Raw genomic sequence first — 18,869 nt, forward strand, 5'->3', positions numbered from 1 at the left:
TTTATACCAAGATAAAGTGAGTTCGGGTAAGTACGTGAACTAAGTTCAGTAAAGATATGTCGATTTTTGGAGGATTGGTAAATTTTTGTTCGACTTATGGCATTAAAAGTATCCTAGACAAATTAAATGAAAAAGAGCGGAGCCACGCCCATTTTGAAATTTTCTTTTATTTGTGTATTTTGTTGTTGACATAATTTACTTATATACTGTAAAGATATTACATTTTTTGTTAAAATTTTACTTTAAAAAAAAATGTTTTTTTAAAGTGGGCGTGGTCCTTCTCCGATTTTCCTAATTTTTAATAAGCAGACATATAGTAATAAGGGTAACGTTCCTGCCAAATTTCATCATGATATCTTCAACGACTGCCAAATTACAGCTTGCAAAACTTCTAAATTACCTTCTTTTAAAAGTGGGCGGTGCCACGCCCATTGTCCAAAATTTTACTAATTTTCTATTCTGCGTCATAAGTTCAACCGACCTACCAAGTTTTATCGCTTTATCTGTCTTTGGTATTGAATTATCGCACTTTTTCGGTTTTTCGAAATTTTCGATATCGAAAAAGTGGGCGTGGTTATAGTCCGATATCGTTCATTTTAAATAGCGATCTGAGATGAGTACTCAGGAACCTACGTACCAAATTTCATCAAGATACCTCAAAATTTACTCAAGTTATCGTGTTAACGGACGGACGGACGGACATTTTTTTTCGATCCTGATGATTTTGATATATGGAAGTCTATATCTATCTCGATTCCTTTATACCTGTACAACCAACCGTTATCCAATCAAACTTAATATACTCTGTGAGCTCTGCTCAACTGAGTATAAAAATAAAAATTAGATACGACCGTGAAGATTATGATGCCGAATCTCTGAGTGAGCTTTCCATATTTCATTATATAGCCCGTTTTCATTGTGATTAACGAGTAAATAACAAAACCATGAGGCATTCTAAGCCCCTTAAGCTCATTCAGTCCTTTGCCCTTTGCTTAGTCTTCAGCTCAGCTTGAATGACAGAAGCAGACACTTCGTGAATATTACTATCGTTCAAATTAATTTCCTAATATTTTTCACATTATATAAACATTCACATTATATAAAGAAAACAAGCTTTTTTCTTATGAAAATTGTAAAAGTTAACATATCAGCAAAGTTTTATGCTTGTAAAATATAAAAACATGAATATCTCTACGCGCCTAACATGGCGTGAAGCAAGTAATGCCCTTTTAAGTCTAACATCAACGCGAGCAAACTTTATAGAATAATAAACCTAAGAATAATACAAATTTCAAGACTAAACCTTTATCTATTGTCAAACAAAAATGAACTTTCCTTCTGACAACAGACCTACACTTGCCATTATTTAAACTTTTACCCGCTTAGCACTTAGTGCATACTTAAGTAAGAAATTTAAACAAAGAGAAAGCAGCAACATTTCAAAGTGTAACCGATCCATTCTTAGTCAAAATTAGAACTTATGCAACATAAATGAAGGCTAACGGACTTCCGGTTCGCGGTCATTATGAGTTACTATTATGTGTATGCAGGTTTAAAATTTTGAATGTATATAAGTAGGTACATAAGTATATGCGCCTGTGTGTGGCTTGGTTTGAACTAATATGGCTGCTTTTAACAGTCTTGATAATTGCAACAATGGCATAATGCCACATGCAATTGTTAACGGTAATATATTCTTGCATTTAAATCCATTTGTAAGAGAAAATTGCATGAATGCTTCAATTATGATGGCGCTAAAATTTGTCATTCGTTTTCTATTGAATTCTACACATACAATATTATTTGCATAGTATAATTAGATTTTTACCATCATTATAGTAGAACATGTGTTGTAATGTATATATGTATGGGTATAAATATCTATGTATATGTGTGCACTTACTTCCGAGTAGCATATAACATTCGGCGCTGTCCTTCCGCAAGTTTATGGCCGCGGCCAGGGTGTGAAAAGCACTTGCGTATTGTTGAGCTGCATCATTGTTGAGTCAAAAAAGAAAGCATGAAAAAAATTGAATATGTATACAAAACAAGTGACATCAAAATTTAAATAATATATGTGTTACATATGTAGATGCATAATTTAAAGGCAACAAAATGGGAATAGCGAATAAAAACACTTAAAAACGAATTCACATCAGATATATACAATGACTGAAAGAAAGGAAAAAATATTTTCCGAAAAGGTTTTAGACGTATAAAGGTCAAAAAGTGATTACCAGAGAAAGCACACGTATACCCTTATGAGACAAAAACTCAACAGCCACACAGTTCGGGACGAATAAAGCTTCAATGGACTTGAGAGAGCCGTATTTTGATGTTACAAAAGTGAGAAAACTATACATTTGGTTGTGGTGCTTAGCAGATGATTGTTTTTATGGCCAGAACGGCTGGATGTACGAACAAAATATTGACCAAAGATAAAGAAAAGTCTGGAAGGATACATAGGCCTTTTTTCATGGTAATTAATGACAGCTTCCACGCCCGCTGGACGTCGTTATAACTATAATTGTGGGGGCTTTGAGCAATTTTTGAAAAGCTGGCAGTGTCGTCTTCACTTCTATCAACAATTTTTTTAATAATGGTATAGCTGTTAGAATATTTGACTTAGATCATTATAAATCGCGGTCTCACTAATTGTGGGAAAGCGAGGAGTGTCATCTTCATTTCTCCCTTCCTTTCCTTCCTCAACTAGAACCGCTTTTGAAAACATTATAACTCTGAGTGTATTAGATTACATTCAATAATATAGAACATCTGAGTCATCCCAATCCCAGAACCGGTTTCATAAACTGGAGGTTTATATCATCTAGCCCGTTGTTATCTGTTATGTTGGTCATTGGTGTGCCATCAGACACCTATTTAGCCACCGCCAGGATTTATTTCCGGTTCAGATCGCATAACTTTGGCAAAATCCAATGACTATTTCTGCGACATTTTTGAGATTCTTTGTGGCTGTTTCGACCACATTACCTATAGTTTTGGATTTACCTTCGTGCTCAATTTGAGCGATTTAGGGGTTACCTCCGAACCGGAATTGCTTCTGGCCCCATTTTGGAGTTGTTGGCTACTATCTTCTTATAATTACGGAATACCACCGAAGTAATTTCAGAATAAATTCGAGCTCATTTTGCGATCATTTTTGTATGACTTTGGACTCGGTTTGGGCTATCTCTGGATCACTCCGGGATTGTTTTCGGAATTGTATTCATATTATCTTCCTATGACTTTGGGAGCCCTCTGATATTATTTCATAAATAGTTCGAAATGATTTTGTTTTAGCTTTTGGAGGGTTTTGGAATCGGTTCTGGACTACCGCTGGGTCGTTTTGGTGGCTGTTTTCTGATTATTTCGGAATCATAAGGGGATCACTTTGGGATGATTTTGGGAGCTATTTTTGGAATCAATTTGAACTATTTCGGAACTATCTCCAGAACATTTGGGAATTATTTATAATATTGATTCGCAACCATTTCGGGATTTGCTTGTAGTAGTGGTAATATCGTGCATATATTAACTAAGATATAAAGGGCAAAGCACAAAATATTTGATCCTGATTGGAGACGTATAGTTGGAAAAGGTTAAAACATGTCTTCAAAGGGTAGTAAGTAGGATATAAGTTTGACCCATGTCCGATACTCATCAACCATATCCAATGGTTAACAGAATTCATATGTCAAATTATTCACCGTAGTTTAACTATTCAAAGGGGTGAAGCTGAAGAAAAGCATGCCCTTTATTTTCGACGGAGCAGCCTAATGCACATGCATAAATGTGATCAATTGACTTTCGCAGCTACTTTTAATATATATAACTGACACATATACACACATTGCTATTGTGCCGCCTGTTCTAAGAAACTCCCATTAAAAAACATTTTGTAGCTGAAACAAATGTCAAATACGATTTTCATATCAAACGAACATCCACATTCAAAGGCACCTCAAAATATGAGCCTAAACTAATCGATGAAAATATGCCCCAAAGGAGCCGTTGACAGTGATTTCATTATGGCAAAATATGGTTTTGGCAAGGATAATGATTGTGACATGATAGCAGTAAGAGGGTATGTGTGTACACCAAAGTATAGTATAGCAAAATTAGAGCCGCCGTTTTGTGGTGGTAGCGTGCTAGTCTACCACACCAAAGGTCCTGTGTTCAACGCCCGAAAAAAACAAGATCAAATTCATTGAAAAAATTGTTTCTTCAATTTGACAGACAAAAGGGTTTCTAATCAACGTTTCCATTCGGATTTGGTTTGGCATACACTCCGAGTTTACTTCTTCCATTAAAAGCGTTCGGATGTGGCATTAGTGGCGTAGTTACCTTAAGTGACACCCGGTGCGGAAGTTGGTGGTGTCGCCCTATCGGAAGTAAAAAGCAATTAATTGTATGTGATAGAGGTCATGGATCATTTAAACTCAGCAACTACTTCATTGAAATTTATATTTTGTATTGCCTCGTTTTCGATGGCTAATATACTAAGATTGCTAAGCCGCGTATAGTTTTTTTTTAATTTTAATTTACTAAAACTTCTCTCACATGAAGCTACGGACACGCAAGCCGTCATGAACAATTTCATTGCAATCATAAGATTAGGAAGAGGTTCTGTAAAATCCCATTCTATAATAAATTTAAAAAAAAAACATACTTCACGAAACAAATGAGAAATGTTGCAACTGAGACGTCAAAGATCGCGAGTATGGGACGGGGAATCCCCCACGACAGCGTCAGACTCTTTTGCGGGAATCCCCGAATTATACATAGAGCTGAGCTAGTACTAGTGGGGGAATCCTAGAAAAAGAGATTTTTGCGATTTAGCGATTTTTTGTTTGTTTGTACATTGTTCTTAAAGTTGAGAGACCGGGTGGGTGTCACCCCAAAAAAGATGACACCCGGTGCGGCCCGCCCCTTCAGCCCCCTTTGCTACGCCACTGTGTGGCATAAAATATTTAGGTCCCGTCGCGCCAAGTTGTAGGAAAGACTATAAAGTAGCACGAAACGAAAAACAAAAAATAATAAATAATTTAAATAATTATGACTTCTGGGAATTGTGAAACCTAATTTTGTTGAAACTATGTGCCACCCAACAACATAAATTTTCAACAATAGCGGTGCACAATAATATAGATGAAATTGAAGTGAATCAGATTTCAGTAAGTGAATGTTGAAGTTTTAATTTAACTATACTCAAAATATTTTTGAATGTAAACCTTCTCATAAATGTTTCACGTACCACAAGTTAATTTGGGATTTCAATGAACGCGCTTTAAATAATATTTAGTTATAATAAAAAAAAATAATTATTGAAGTGGTAATGCCGAATTACGAAGTTAATCAATACGTTCTTTACTACAAATTCTATAAAAAATGTATTTAATATTAATATGACCCTCTCCCTGGCGAGAACACTGCGAGTCGATTGAGTCCACGAAGGACTCAGCCAGGCTGGGAAGGATTCTTGCCAAGAGTCATTCAAATAAGACATTTGTCAAGCGCCCGATGGAACATGGGCAGGATCGGCGGCTGAGACTCTAACATCCTTATATATGCTCACTTCCCGGATGGATCGGGGGAGGGAGTACGCGATACAAAGACGGCACATCAGGAAGTACCTGTTGGCCTCATAAACAACCTTTTAGCGGTGTCTTGGCCGGGCCACGGCTCAAGGATGGTGCCGGTCAAGATTTAATGTAGAAAAGAAGAAAAAGTTTTGTATTAGAATTTTAATTTAAATATAATATCTTTATTCGAAATAAAGATTGGCACAAAAATTAATTATATATATATATTTTAGGTTACCTTTTGGTTGAAGCTGGAAACTGCGGCGGGATACGTCCTTTTTCCTTGATGTGTGAAAACAAGTGAAGTAAAAAATGTATAACAGGTCAATACCGCTTGCCAGTCAAACTGTTTATTTATTCCAGCGATGTTCATTTGTATGGTTAACATAAACAGTTGGACTGGCACTGTTAACAATATAAGAAAAAGTGTGAGGGCGACCTTTTATGTTTTGAGTTTGGGCTGTTGGCCTAAACATGCCGGCCCCCTTGCGATACGCAAGATTTAATTGGACATTTTCCGCCGCTGGTTCGCAGTTTAAATTAAATTAAATTAAGCTTAAAACTATTTTCAGCTCAGGTTCCGTTTGAATTACCTAAAGTCGAAAATTGAAGAAAAATAAATAATAGATGTACATGGTTCAATCTCAGTGGCACATTCATTTTTATTTCATGTATGTATGTATAAAATATGTCATTGCTTATGGATATGCATAAGCAGTATTCAAAATTAATTTTTTGTAAAAAAAATATGTAGGTATTTACAATTCATCAAGGCACTCGTTGGAGGGAGGTGGAATGCAGGTGATTCCACTCTCCTTGCGGCGCGTGGTTAATGCGCTTGCTGCTTGCGTCGATTCTCTTTGTCTTTTCCATTGTAGCTATTTTTGAGCGGTTGGAAAGTTTGCATTTCCAATCCGCTTGCGATCACCTCATGCCGAAATAGAGGACGAAAACGGCGCAGTTGGAAAGTTTTCATTTCCAATCCGCTCTTAGAAGGTGGGTGGAATGCAGATGATTCCACTCCACCTGAGGCCTCCGGACAGAAAGCAGACGTTTCCGCTGCAGAGGACTCTGCTTCGACCTCCAATGAGTTAATGGAGAGGGTGTCGCTTTCCTTATCGGTGGTTCTGGCTTTATCGACGTAGCGAGCGTATTTCGGTTGGCGAGCAATTCTGATAAGGTAAATGTGAACTTCACCTTATAAGGGGTTGTTAGTGGAAGCAGGGTACAGTATGCGATATATAAATACGCGATGGCTGTATTGTAATGTAGTATAACTGATATTCATTTGTTTTGCAAATAATACCCTCGGACCCCCAAGACAGAAACAACGCCAACCCAAACATTAACAGGAAAGATTTTCTCAAACAATGTCTAATTTATAGATTTCCAAGCATTTATTTTTGATTACTAACACGTTTCTCAAAAATGTAAATGTCTACGTCATGCTTTTCCATACGTGAAGCATGTAGTCTTACGGATAAGTGATCATGTGTCAACACCCTTATGCTACCGTACTAGTGAATCGATTGTTTGCAATATCGATATATTGCATGTTTCACTAACTTCAGTTCCGGATTAATTAATGAAAACGAAAAACGAAAAAAAAACCTGGCGCGTGTGATTTCGGTTTTATGATTGCAATATAATTGTAATTGCAAGAAAAATAGTGCGCGTGCGGGCGAAAATGTAAATCGCGAATATTTAGTGTTTATTTCGTGTTTGTAAAGTGGTTTAGTGAAACAAAATATACATATGTACATATATGTATATACATGTTGCAAATTATAAAGAGAGGGAAAAAAAGAATGTGATAATAAAGACCTATGAAGGGTCATGTAAAAATCCTCCAATAAGCAGAGCAACAAGTTGTGTGAAAAGTTGTGTAATTGTGTTTTGATGTCGATACGATTCGCAATAAAATCATGCGATCGTGGAGTGACAACATGTGTAGTAGGGTGTTCAGTGGTTTTTTTTTTTTATTGTGAGAGAAAAAAATTTTTTTTCTTTTAAGTGTTTTTTTTTTTGTGTTGGTTTTTGCTTCGAAAAGCAAAAACTTAAGGTAGCACAATTCATTTTTACATTTCGAAGTAAAAAGTTTAAATACTAAACAAAAAAGCAAAGAACCAGCTATGTGCCGTGCATTATATTAGGGTGTCCTTAATTGAAACATTTTTATTTCCGTAATTTTTTTTTTTTTACTTATTTTATTTTTGTTTTTATTTTTATTTCGATAAAAAAAGGGTGTATGCAATGGAATTGGCAGCGATTTTGTTTAATTTAAGTAACGTTGCCTTTACCATTTTACTATCCTTTTTTTCGTTTCTTCGCAACAAAAATAAAAAATTATGTTTATGTGAGCACCCTTATATATAATGCATTAGGCAAAAAGAACAAAGGAAATATTTATTTGAGGGAAATTTCATGATGTAATATGTGGTTTGCGAAACCACGAAATTTTTTTGATTGCTTAAGCAGACCCGACATTTTTTTTTCTTTCATGATTCCATGCAGTCCAATGCACATAGTCATTGTGTATATGCCTGTGCACATGATTTCGGTGGCGACTACCTGATAACCTCATTAAAAAATTGAAAACTTAATAATAAAAAGTGTTCATCAATTGTAGAAAAATATTGTTGCTTTTATAAATGAAAATCACCACCCATGTGCGCAAGCATGTATGTACATGTACATATGTAACATTAGGCTGCATCAAAAAAAAAGAAATTTTTGTTTCCACTATGAGTTTGTTGAAGTTGTATCGTTTTGGTTAGGAGAAGTTTTGATGTTGTGTGGAGATTTTGTAACTCCAATTGTAGCGTTACTGCTGGAGATTAGGGTTTGACGTGTTTTCGGTTTCCGCGGTATAGGGTGGTAGTAATATTAGTTTGAAAAGTGGTCTTGTTACTTGCCCCCTTTCAGTCCTTATATCCACAACGCGCACCCGGTTGTCTGAACCAGGGTGTAACCTTATCACACGCCCCAATCTCCGTTCGTTGGGAGGAAGATTGTCTTCCCGTATAACCACCATATCTCCGACTTGCATATTTGATTTAGGATGCTTCCATTTTATCCGTTTCTGTAGTTCCGAAAGATATTCTGATTTCCATCTTCTGCAGAAGTTTTGATGTAATGCCTTGAGTTTCTGCCAGCGATTTACTATTGAGGCAGTATTTTCATCAACGCTGATTTCCGCTGGTGCTAATAGGTGTCCTCCAATAAGAAAGTGTCCTGGTGTTAGAGGCTGAAGGTCAGATGGTTCATTTGAAGCGGGGCTAAGTGGACGAGAATTGAGATGTAACTCAATTCTACATAACAGTGTGTTAAATTCCTCAAAAGTGAATTTGTTGTTTAAGGCCACTTTTCTGAAGTGGCTTTTAAAGCTTTTCACTCCTGCTTCCCATAGTCCTCCCAAGTGTGGAGCTCCTGCTGGTATGAAATGCCAATTTAATGCCTGATGGGAATATTTTCACAGGGTTTGGTTTCTTGCAGCGGCAAGAAATTCCTTAAATTCCGTTTTTAATGCACGTGATGCATCAACAAAGTTTGTTCCATTGTCCGAATAAATGTTTCTTGGACATCCTCGTCTAGCTACGAATCTTGAAAGCGCGGCTAGGAATGAGGATGTGCTCAAATCACTAGTGGCTTCTAAATGTATGGCCTTAGTAGAAAAGCAAACGAATAGACAAACGTAACCCTTTAAGGTACGACACCCGCGCCCACTGTAACTCTTAATGTCGAAAGGCCCTACGAAATCTACCCCTGTATTGGTAAATGCACGCGAAAATGTGGTGCGTTCTTGAGGTAGAATTCCCATGAGCTGACTTTGAGATCGTTTCTTGAAGATCGTGCAGATCTTACAATTATAAATAACGGATCGTATCATGGTCTTAACTTTTGGTATCCAGTATTGCGTTCTAATGATGCGCAGCATTAATTGGTTTTCACCATGGAGAGACATTTCATGGACAAACTGAACCTACAGACGTGTAAAAACAATTGTACGGAAGTATTATGGGATGGCGTTCAGATTCGGTAGTATCTTTGGATGCACCAAGTCGTCCACCCGTTTTTACTACTTCATCAAGATATGGGGTGAGAGACAGTATTTCGCTTTTAGATCCAATTGGTGTTTTGGATTGCAAGCTCGAAATTTCTGATCCGTAATATTGCTTCTGAGAAAATTTTATTAAACGGGTTGTTGTAGCTTTAATTTCATCTGAGGAAATTAAATAAGATTCAGGTTGACTATAATCTTTCGTTTTAGAATGCGTTCTATGAAAAAACCTGAGTATATATGATATAACTCTTAAAGCCCTAGGAAGATTTGAAAACCTATCGAGAATATCATTAATATTGCTGGAAATTGCGGTTGCATGTACTTGCACGGGTTTTCTTCAATATTCGTGTTAAAATCCAAATCTTGAGTTGGCCACTTTTCCTTCTCTTCTTGGAGCCAAGAAGGACCCTGCCACCACAGAGAATTGTTGACTAAATCCTCGGCTAGTATTCCTCTACTGGCTAAATCTGCTGGGTTTGTACCTGAATCCACATGAATACCATGATGCACTTCCAACTTTGTCGATGATTTTTGTAATTCGATGCGCAGCGAAAGTTGACCATGAGCACGGAGGTTTTCGTATCCAGGCCAGCACGATTGTCGAATCTGTCCACAGGTGAATGTTTTGTTGACCTAAATCAAGGTTAGCGCAGATAGATTCGGTTATCTCCGCTAATAATACAGCACCGCAAAGTTCCAGTCGAGGAAGTGAGATGGTTTTGACTGGAGCTACTCTTGTTTTTGTCAAAAGCAGATTCACAAATATGCCATCGTTGGTTTCCACTCTCAAATACACGGCTGCACCATACGCTTTCTCGGAGGCGTCGCAGAATCCGTGGATTTCGACCTTTTCTGTTGGAGAAAAGGCTACCCATCGCCGTATTCGTATTTTGTCGATCTCCTTGTACGTATTGGTAAAATTTTTCCACCTGTCTAATGTTGAAGACGAAACGGTTTCATCCCAGCCAGTACCCTCTAACCAGATATTTTGCATGATCATTTTTGCCACGATAATTGTTGGAGCTAGCCACCCTAATGGGGCAAATATTTTTGCTATAGTAGATAGTATCGCTCTTTTTGTGGGCTCGGTGTTTTCTTCATCAGCCAGTTTAAGTAATGTCCTTATTGCTAGATAAGGAGCACAATTAATACCAAATGTCACCGTTTTGAGCTCATACACACTGATTTGATCATCTGGACTTGAGCGGAAAACTATTCTTTGGTATCTTGTATGATTATCATCTACTAGGATTTGCCTATACATCTTCTCAATATCGCTATTGAAGACGTATCTGAAAAGTCGCCAGCGAAGAATTAATGTTGGTAGATCAGCCTGAAGCACAGGACCAGGAAGAAGAACATCGTTCAGGCTGACACCATTTGAAGAGCGTGAAAAAGCATTGAAAACAACTCTAACTTTGGTAGAGATGTTTTCTTCTTTTATTACTGCATGATGTGGTAAATAGTAATTATCGACTGCATGGGCCGATTGAATTGAATCTAATTTTGACATATGCCCCATAGTCTCGTATTCTAGTATGACTCTATTGTACTCTTTCTGTAAATCGAGATTTTTTCTAAGTCGGGTTTCATTTTTATAGAATTGAGAGCACGCTATTCTTAATGATGAACCTAGATTTATCTCTCCTGGGAATTCTGACCTGAACGGAAGCGACACAATGTATCTTCCGTCAGAATTCCGGTGCGTTGTACGTTGATACAATTCCTCACAAAATGTATCTTCTAATGTGGAGGCTTTAGCTTTCGGCGTGTCTTCGAGCTCCCAAAATGCCCTTAGCTGCTTGTCTAAAGCCACTTCATTGTAAAAGGATACCCGATTATGATTGGTTGGACTGGCTGCATCAGCACGACCAGTCAGTATCCAACCAAAGACAGTTTCTTGAGCTAAAAGAGTGCTAAGAATATTTTTTTTGATACCGTCTAATATGATTTGCGGATAAATATCCCCGCCCAGAACAAGATCAACTGGCTCATTCACGAAGAAACGTTTATCCGCAAGCACAAGATCAGGGAATGCTTGTTGTGTTAATGCACTAACATCGCATGTTGGCAAATTACCTGTCAAATGGGGTAGAACTAGAACTAATGCGTCAATAGAAATTAGTGGGTCAACTGGGGTCGCAACTGAATGGCGCATGCCTCTTTTACCTGCGCAGAAACTGAATTATTGATGCCCGAAACTTGAGCATGCATCTTTCGAGTTGGCAGGTTGATTCTTCGTCTGAGTCTTTCAGTGATAAAAGAGCATTCAGATCCCGAATCTATGAGAGCTCTGGCCGAAAAATCTGTACCATTATAATGAATGGTGACGCGAGCTGTGCCTAGTAAAACCCCTTTACTGGTATTAATAAAATTAGATTTTACAGTAGTTTTATTTTGCTGCTTTTTTTGTTTTGCAGATTCATTTTGAGATTGAGCTTGCCTTGAAGTGCACGGTTGCTCATCCGATAAATCTGCAGAATTATTTGCCTGTGTAAGTTTTGCCTTACTTGTCTGTAAATGCAGAAGGGTATTATGTCTTAAATGGCAGTTGCTGCAATTGTGCGCACTTGTGCATTTTGACACTGAATGACCCGATGACAGACAGTTTAGGCAGAAGTGATTTCTTTTTTTGAAAGCAAGTCTTTCATTGGTGTTCAAATTTTTGAACTTTGAACACGCATAAATTTTGTGATCATTGCTTTGACACATTTTACAAGTGCCTTTAGCTACACTTGCTTGAAAAGCGCCAAGTTTCTTTGGGGGATGTTCAGAGGCCTGCTTTGAGTTTTGTACCTTTTGAGGTTTTGTACTCTTTGTACCTCTTAAACCTGAGACTGATTCTAACGTTTGAAAACGATTTGTCAGAAATCGGTCCATATCCGCCCACTTCGAAGTTTCTGTCTTGTTTTCTACGGACTGTTCCCATAGCGAAAGGGTCACATCAGGAAGCTTAGTTGAACATAAGTATGTAATAATTGGATCCCAATTAGATATGTCAATATGATGACTTACTAACGAGGATATGCAATTATTTATGTCCCTTTGTAATCTTTTATTGAATTACCGCATTCAGTTTCGACTGATTGAAGGTTGAAAAGAATCTTTAATTGAGTGTTGACTAATATTCTTTTATTTTCATACCTGTCGCACAAATTTTTCCAAGCTATATCAAAACCATCATTCGTCAATTCGCATTTCTTAACGATTTCTCTGGCTTCACCTTGGGTTTTTTGTATGAGATAATATAATTTTTGTACTGGCGACAGGCTTTTATTTAGAATATAAATGGCCGTGAACATGTCACGAAAAGTTGGCCATGACAAATAATCACCTTTGAATATATCGGTATCACAAGGTGCTAAGTGCAAGTTGCGTGGCGTGAAGGCAGCATCGTTCTTCTTCTCTGCCTTCTCAAATTTTTCCGCCAGGTCATTAATTTCTGTCATGCACCGCACAAAAACAGTATAGCACGACTTATTTTTTTTTCTAATTGCCGTAACATTCTTCTCAGATATATTTTCTAATTGTAATAACGCATCAAAAGCTTCTTTAGCTTTTTCCCACATCGATTTCACCTCCTGCTGCTGAATTTTCAGCGAATTTTTGGAGTGTTCGCTAGTGGCTATGCTTAAAAATTCGATATCGAACTCAATAATTGTGTCAACTAAGCGGTTATATGCTTCCATATTGCAAAAAGTTTAAAAATAGAAACAATGGATTTTTCAAAAGTTTTAAGTACACAGAGACAGAATCTGTGAAATTACCCAATTTGCTAATATAAAAATTAAACAACGCTTTCCACCAACAAAGTGAACCCAACAAATTAAATAATATTCTAATAAGTTTAGTGTACTGATTACAAACGTAAATATTTATTTTGAAGGAAATAAAACTCAAAATTTAATTATGTTAAGAGAGAAAAAAAAACAGTGGACTGTATGTAATATATATGAACGTGTAAATATACGTGTTAAAACTAAAGGTAATTGCTCGCCAACCAACTATATTTATGTACGTGTGCGTGTATATATGTATGTAGCACAGTATTATTTGAATGCAAACGCAAATGAAAACCTGAGCAAAAGTTGGAGGAAAAATGTTCCGTCCACTAAATAAACGCTCAAATTAAATTTTGTCTGTTTTAAAAAGTGAATTTAATTAAAAAACCGAGTGATTTTTTTGTGAAATTAATTTTTCTCAAATTCAACTGTGATGAACCAAACCCAAAAGTGAGGTTAATTACACAGTGCAGTGTTGATGTTGTGGTTGTTAATAACAGAGAAGTGCAAGTCATATAAATGTATATTGAATTAATTTATTTTTGAAAAATTACTTGCACTTTTCTATTAAATTATACCCAAACACTGTTTGTACAAATATTTGTGTGCAATAATGCAACAGCGAAGACCCTTAAGCCGTGTCAAATATTATTTACCGTCGGCGGCAAGCAATATTTGATGGTCAAAAAGGCTATTTGTACAAATCAAACTTAATTTTGCTTTTGTTTCACAAATCACTCGCGCACTTTTCACTTTCACTAATTTTTAATTGATTAACTAATGTGCTCACTGAAATAACCACGTACCTTTATATTTTTAGATGTTGTTCTGATGAAGTGGATTAAATAATATATAAACAAATGGCTTTGAGAAATTGCTGTGTTGTAGAAGTTGATATTGCTGCTGCTGATGTTGCCGCAAATAAACTGCTCACGAAAAAATTCCTCAAAAAAATACCAAGTACTATTGTAATAACCGATGGTTGGCTCACAAAATGGTCGCTGGACGAAATAACGGATTGAATGGACCAATGTCCGGCTCGAAGGACCAATGTCTTGGCCGGGCCACAGCTCAGGGATGGTGCCGGTCAAGATTTAATGTAGAAAAGAAGAAAAAGTTTGGTATTAGAATTTTAATTTAAATATAATATCTTTATTCGAAATAAAGATTGTGCACAAAAATTAATTATATATATATTTTTAGGTTACCTTTTGGTTGAAGCTGGAAACTGCGGCGGGATACGTCCTTTCTCCTTGATGTGTGAAAACAAGTGAAGTAAAAAATGTATAACAGGTCAATACCGCTTGCCAGTCAAACTGTTTATTTATTCCAGCGATGTTCATTTGTATGGTTAACATAAACAGTTGGACTGGCACAGTTTACAATATAAGAAAAAGTGCGAGGGCGACCTTTTATGTTTTGACTTTGGGCTGTTGGCCTAAACAAGCGGAGAAGAAAATTTCCTGAGCAATAGATAGCTTCTCTCCATATAAATCACCGGGCGTGGATGGTATTCTACCTATTATGCTGCAGAGGACTCAGAAATATTTGGTTAAGGAACTAAAGGAGATCTTCGAGGCATGCATTCGTCTCAACCACATTCCGGTCTCGTGGACGAAAACAAGGGTGGTTTTCATCCCTAAAGCCGGAAGAAGGGGGCATGAAGTAGCCAAAGACTTTCGGTCAATAAGTCTCACGTCCTTTGTTCTGAAAACGTTCGAAAGGCTACTAGATATACATACACGGGATCTTCTAGGCGAGGCTCCACTTTCCACGGCACAGCACGCGTACCTGAGAGGGAAATCCACAGAAACCGCGCTACATGACGTAGTTCGAACGGTGGAAAACTCCCTTCATCAAAAGCAGTTCACTCTGGCTGCGTTTGTTGATGTGGAAGGCGCGTTTAACACTATAAGACCTGCAGCGATTGAGACTGCCCTCGGTAGGGCAGGGGTTGAAGAACCCCTACGGCTTTGGGTTTCAACCCTGCTTCGCAACCGCGAAAAAACAGCAGAGCTAGGAGGAGCTAGTGTTGACAAGCAGGTATGCAGATGCACACCACAGGGTGGGGTACTTCCACCTCTGCTTTGGTTGATCACCATAAATGAAATCCTAGGAAAACTTAACGCAGAGGGGGTGGCGTATGCCGACGACGTGGCGATCTTGGTCTCTGGTCCTTTCCCCTCCGTAATGAGCGAAATCATGGAAAGGGCCTTGGCTAAACTCAGCAGGTGGGCGCAGGGATGTGACGTTAGGTTAAGTCCCGACATGACAGACCTGCTTCTCTTCACGAGGAAGTACAAGCCACCTGCCTTCAGACTACCATTCTTAAACGGCCAGCAACTAACCCTGTCATCGAGTACCAAGTATCTGTGACTAACAATTGACTGCAAGTTGAATTAGAAAGTATGCATCGAAGAGCGGGTACGGAAGGCCTGCATCACCTTCTATGCCTTCAAATCAATGTTTGGCAAGAAATGGGGACTCAAGCCAAGCATGGTACTTTGGATGTACGAGGCGGTGGTGCGACCGGTGCTTACCTATGGTTCCATAGTCTGGTGGGAAGCTCTAAGTAAGAGCTACAATCTCACCAGCCTGCAAAAAGTCCAGCGCACTGCGTGTGTTGGTGCCATAGTGGCCGGACGCACTTGGCCCACAGCTGCTTTAGACCCCATTTTGCACCTGCTTCCGATCGACTTGCATATACTTTGTACATCGTCACAAACCGCACTGAGACTCAGGAAGTCTGGGTGTTGGGAGGATACTCAGCAAGGGCATAGTAGTATCCTAAATAAACTTCCGGATGGTACATGTAGTACCGAGACAAATTACTACCCTCGCAAACTGAAGTTTGAGTACGGTTGTAATACCGCCATTCCAAGCAGGAACGAGTGGAAGAGAAATCCGGGCATAAGGGTCGACGACATCCAAATCTACACTGACGGCTCCAAGATGGAATCGGGAGTGGGGGCCAAATATTCTCTGAGTACCTAGATTTGTCTGCATCATTCAGACTCCCATCGCACTTCAGCGTGTTTCAAATAGAAATTCTCACGATTTGGCAAGCCTGCAAATCACTGGAGGGCTTGAATGTTGCTGGTAAAGTTTGCATCCTGTCGGATAGCCAAGCAGCGATAAAAGCGCTTTCCTCGCCACATATTAACTGAAAATTAGTGTGGGCTTGTAAGCGACTCATATCCCAGTTATCCACCAATCTAGAACTACGCGTTATCTGGGTCCCGGGTCATAGGGGGATAGAGGGTAACGAGAAGGCCGACAAGCTAGCACGCAGGGGCTCATCGGAGATGAACGAGGAAATAACCAGTGTCGAAGTAGGCATCCCCTCAGCAGTAGGCAAGGGGAATATCCAAAGCTTCTACTTGAAGAAAGCACAAACAAAGTGGAATAACATCACTACCTGTGCAATATCAAAATCCATTTGGCCAAACTATGATAGAAAGTCTTCTGAACAAATCCAGGGCTAACACACGCAAACTGATAGCCGTCTGCACCGGTCATTGGGCAGTAGGTGCACATGCGGAAAAGATGGGCATTCCGTATAACGACTACTGCAGAAGTTGCAAAGATCCAAATGCCAAGGAGACAGTAGAACACTTTATGTGTAAATGCCCGGCTCTAGCTAGAGACCGGATAAGGTTCCTTGGAACACCGTTTCTAGAAGACCTCAGAGGGTTATCTGTGATAGCAATCCCGAATATTCTTAATTTATATCAACAACTCTGGCTGGTTGTAATACATTGACCGTAACATTCCGTAGGTTTTTAAACGAGTTACTGGCATCAAAACGGCTTTAAATAGCTACTTGGGCGACCAGGGTCGCAGCCATTTCACGTCCCTACCTACTTAATATGACCCTCTTTATATTAGTTTCGTTTCATGTTTTTTCGCGAATTTCAGTATAAAATTGAGTAATCATGCAATCCATTTTAAAGCAACTTCCTGAGATAGAGGCATGAAACTTTGAACATACTTTAGAACCCGATGACATTGTAAAAATAGAGAAAAAAGTCTCAGTAGGTGATGCAGAGTCTTTATTATTTATTGCTGCTGGATTTTACTCACCCAACAATCATGGAAAAATATTTCTCCAGCCTTTGAAAAAAATGTATCCTGTTCTGAAGTTGGTATCTAACACCATTATCTAATAATTGTCAAACCTGATAGTTCTCATGCTGAGCTGAGTTGTAGTTGAAAAAAAACTTCTCCAAGATGACACTACCCAAGCTATTTCATGAAGATACTGCAGTACTGGAATCTTACATTTGAGTCCAATGAGAGAATCGTATCCAAGTATTAATTGAGAACTATAATTTTTTCCCAACTTGAGTATCTTGTTATGTTGAAAAATACCCTTTTTGTTGAGAACTCTATGATTCTCAAATTGAGTCACTGTTTAGAAAAAACGCTTGAGATTTAAGAAGTATACTAGCTATGAACACGAGCTCTTATGCTACAAATACATATTCGACAATATTGCTGAGAGAAAAAATGATGTGACCAAATAAGTAAAAACTATACATTAACAAGTAACAGTACAAATAGGTTAGCCTTGGAATGCATCGAATTACATATTTTGCAATCAGAACAAACTAGAATGCCAATAAATCTGGTAACCTTGTCGTGCGCGGACGTGTTTTGACCGCTCTTCGAATTGTTATTATTTTTACTTTGTAAACAAGTTTTATCTTTTATAAATATTCATTAATATAATAGAAAACAGTTTATAAGGTTAATTTCGTATTAAATCTTTACACAGTGCAATATACATAGTGGCTTTTTGCGCAATTTAAACATTCAGTCTGTGTGTTCATTTATCATAGATTTTCACAAAAATTTGTGATAACTGCATACCTTTTTGTTGGTAGCTGCTATTAGCAAGTCATTGTGTGCCCTTTTTGCTTTTTGCGTTCGCTGCTAGCTATACGCTGTCTTGGGATTTGCATCCAGTGCTCCAAAATAACTCTCGCCCATATTTTTTGAACAGCTGTTCAATTTATCCTATACTTAAAGTTTCTTTTGCCTATTTTTCTTTTGGGTTTGTTTAACTTTGCAATTATGTTGGATTGCTGTGTCAAGAAGTGCACCAATCAAAAGAAAATTTCCCGTGGTGATACTTATGTTTGTTGTTGGCTCTGTGATAATATGGCTCATGTTATCTGTACCGGTTTCTCTCACATAGGTGGTCGGGTGGTTGACCTAATATCCTGCAAAATTGGACTGAACTGGACATGTCATGATTGTCGTTCCGTAGAAAATGAAATGCGAGCTTTTGTGAGGCAAACTCAGAAAGAGTTCAACAACATTTTTATTGGGTTTCGTGACCTTAACGAAAGATTAAAAACGATGGAGGCTCACTTTAAAAAATTGAAAGTGATATCTGAATCCCCAAAACGTAAGAAATGTATGCCCAACAATGACTCC

At 38.0% G+C, this 18,869-nt stretch overlaps 1 protein-coding gene and 1 long non-coding RNA gene across 4 annotated transcripts in view; one reads left to right on the top strand and one right to left on the bottom strand.

Moving 5' to 3' along the window:
• BBS4 (Bardet-Biedl syndrome 4) overlaps window positions 1–18,869 on the bottom strand; it is a 174,554-nt gene that overhangs the window by 39,971 nt on the left and 115,714 nt on the right. For all 3 annotated transcript variants that reach the window (XM_067777827.1, XM_067777826.1, XM_067777828.1), the window contains one exon: window positions 1,904–1,990. In XM_067777827.1, coding sequence (XP_067633928.1) covers window positions 1,904–1,990 — 87 coding nt within the window. The remainder of the gene's footprint in view (window positions 1–1,903; window positions 1,991–18,869) is intronic.
• Window positions 13,666–14,818, top strand: LOC137246820 (uncharacterized). Its single transcript, XR_010951709.1, has 3 exons — window positions 13,666–13,877; window positions 14,248–14,543; window positions 14,631–14,818. It is a non-coding gene; the product is annotated as an uncharacterized lncRNA (long non-coding RNA).

This window comes from Eurosta solidaginis, chromosome 3, assembly GCF_040869045.1.
Source record: "Eurosta solidaginis isolate ZX-2024a chromosome 3, ASM4086904v1, whole genome shotgun sequence".
Taxonomy (NCBI): domain Eukaryota; kingdom Metazoa; phylum Arthropoda; class Insecta; order Diptera; family Tephritidae; genus Eurosta; species Eurosta solidaginis.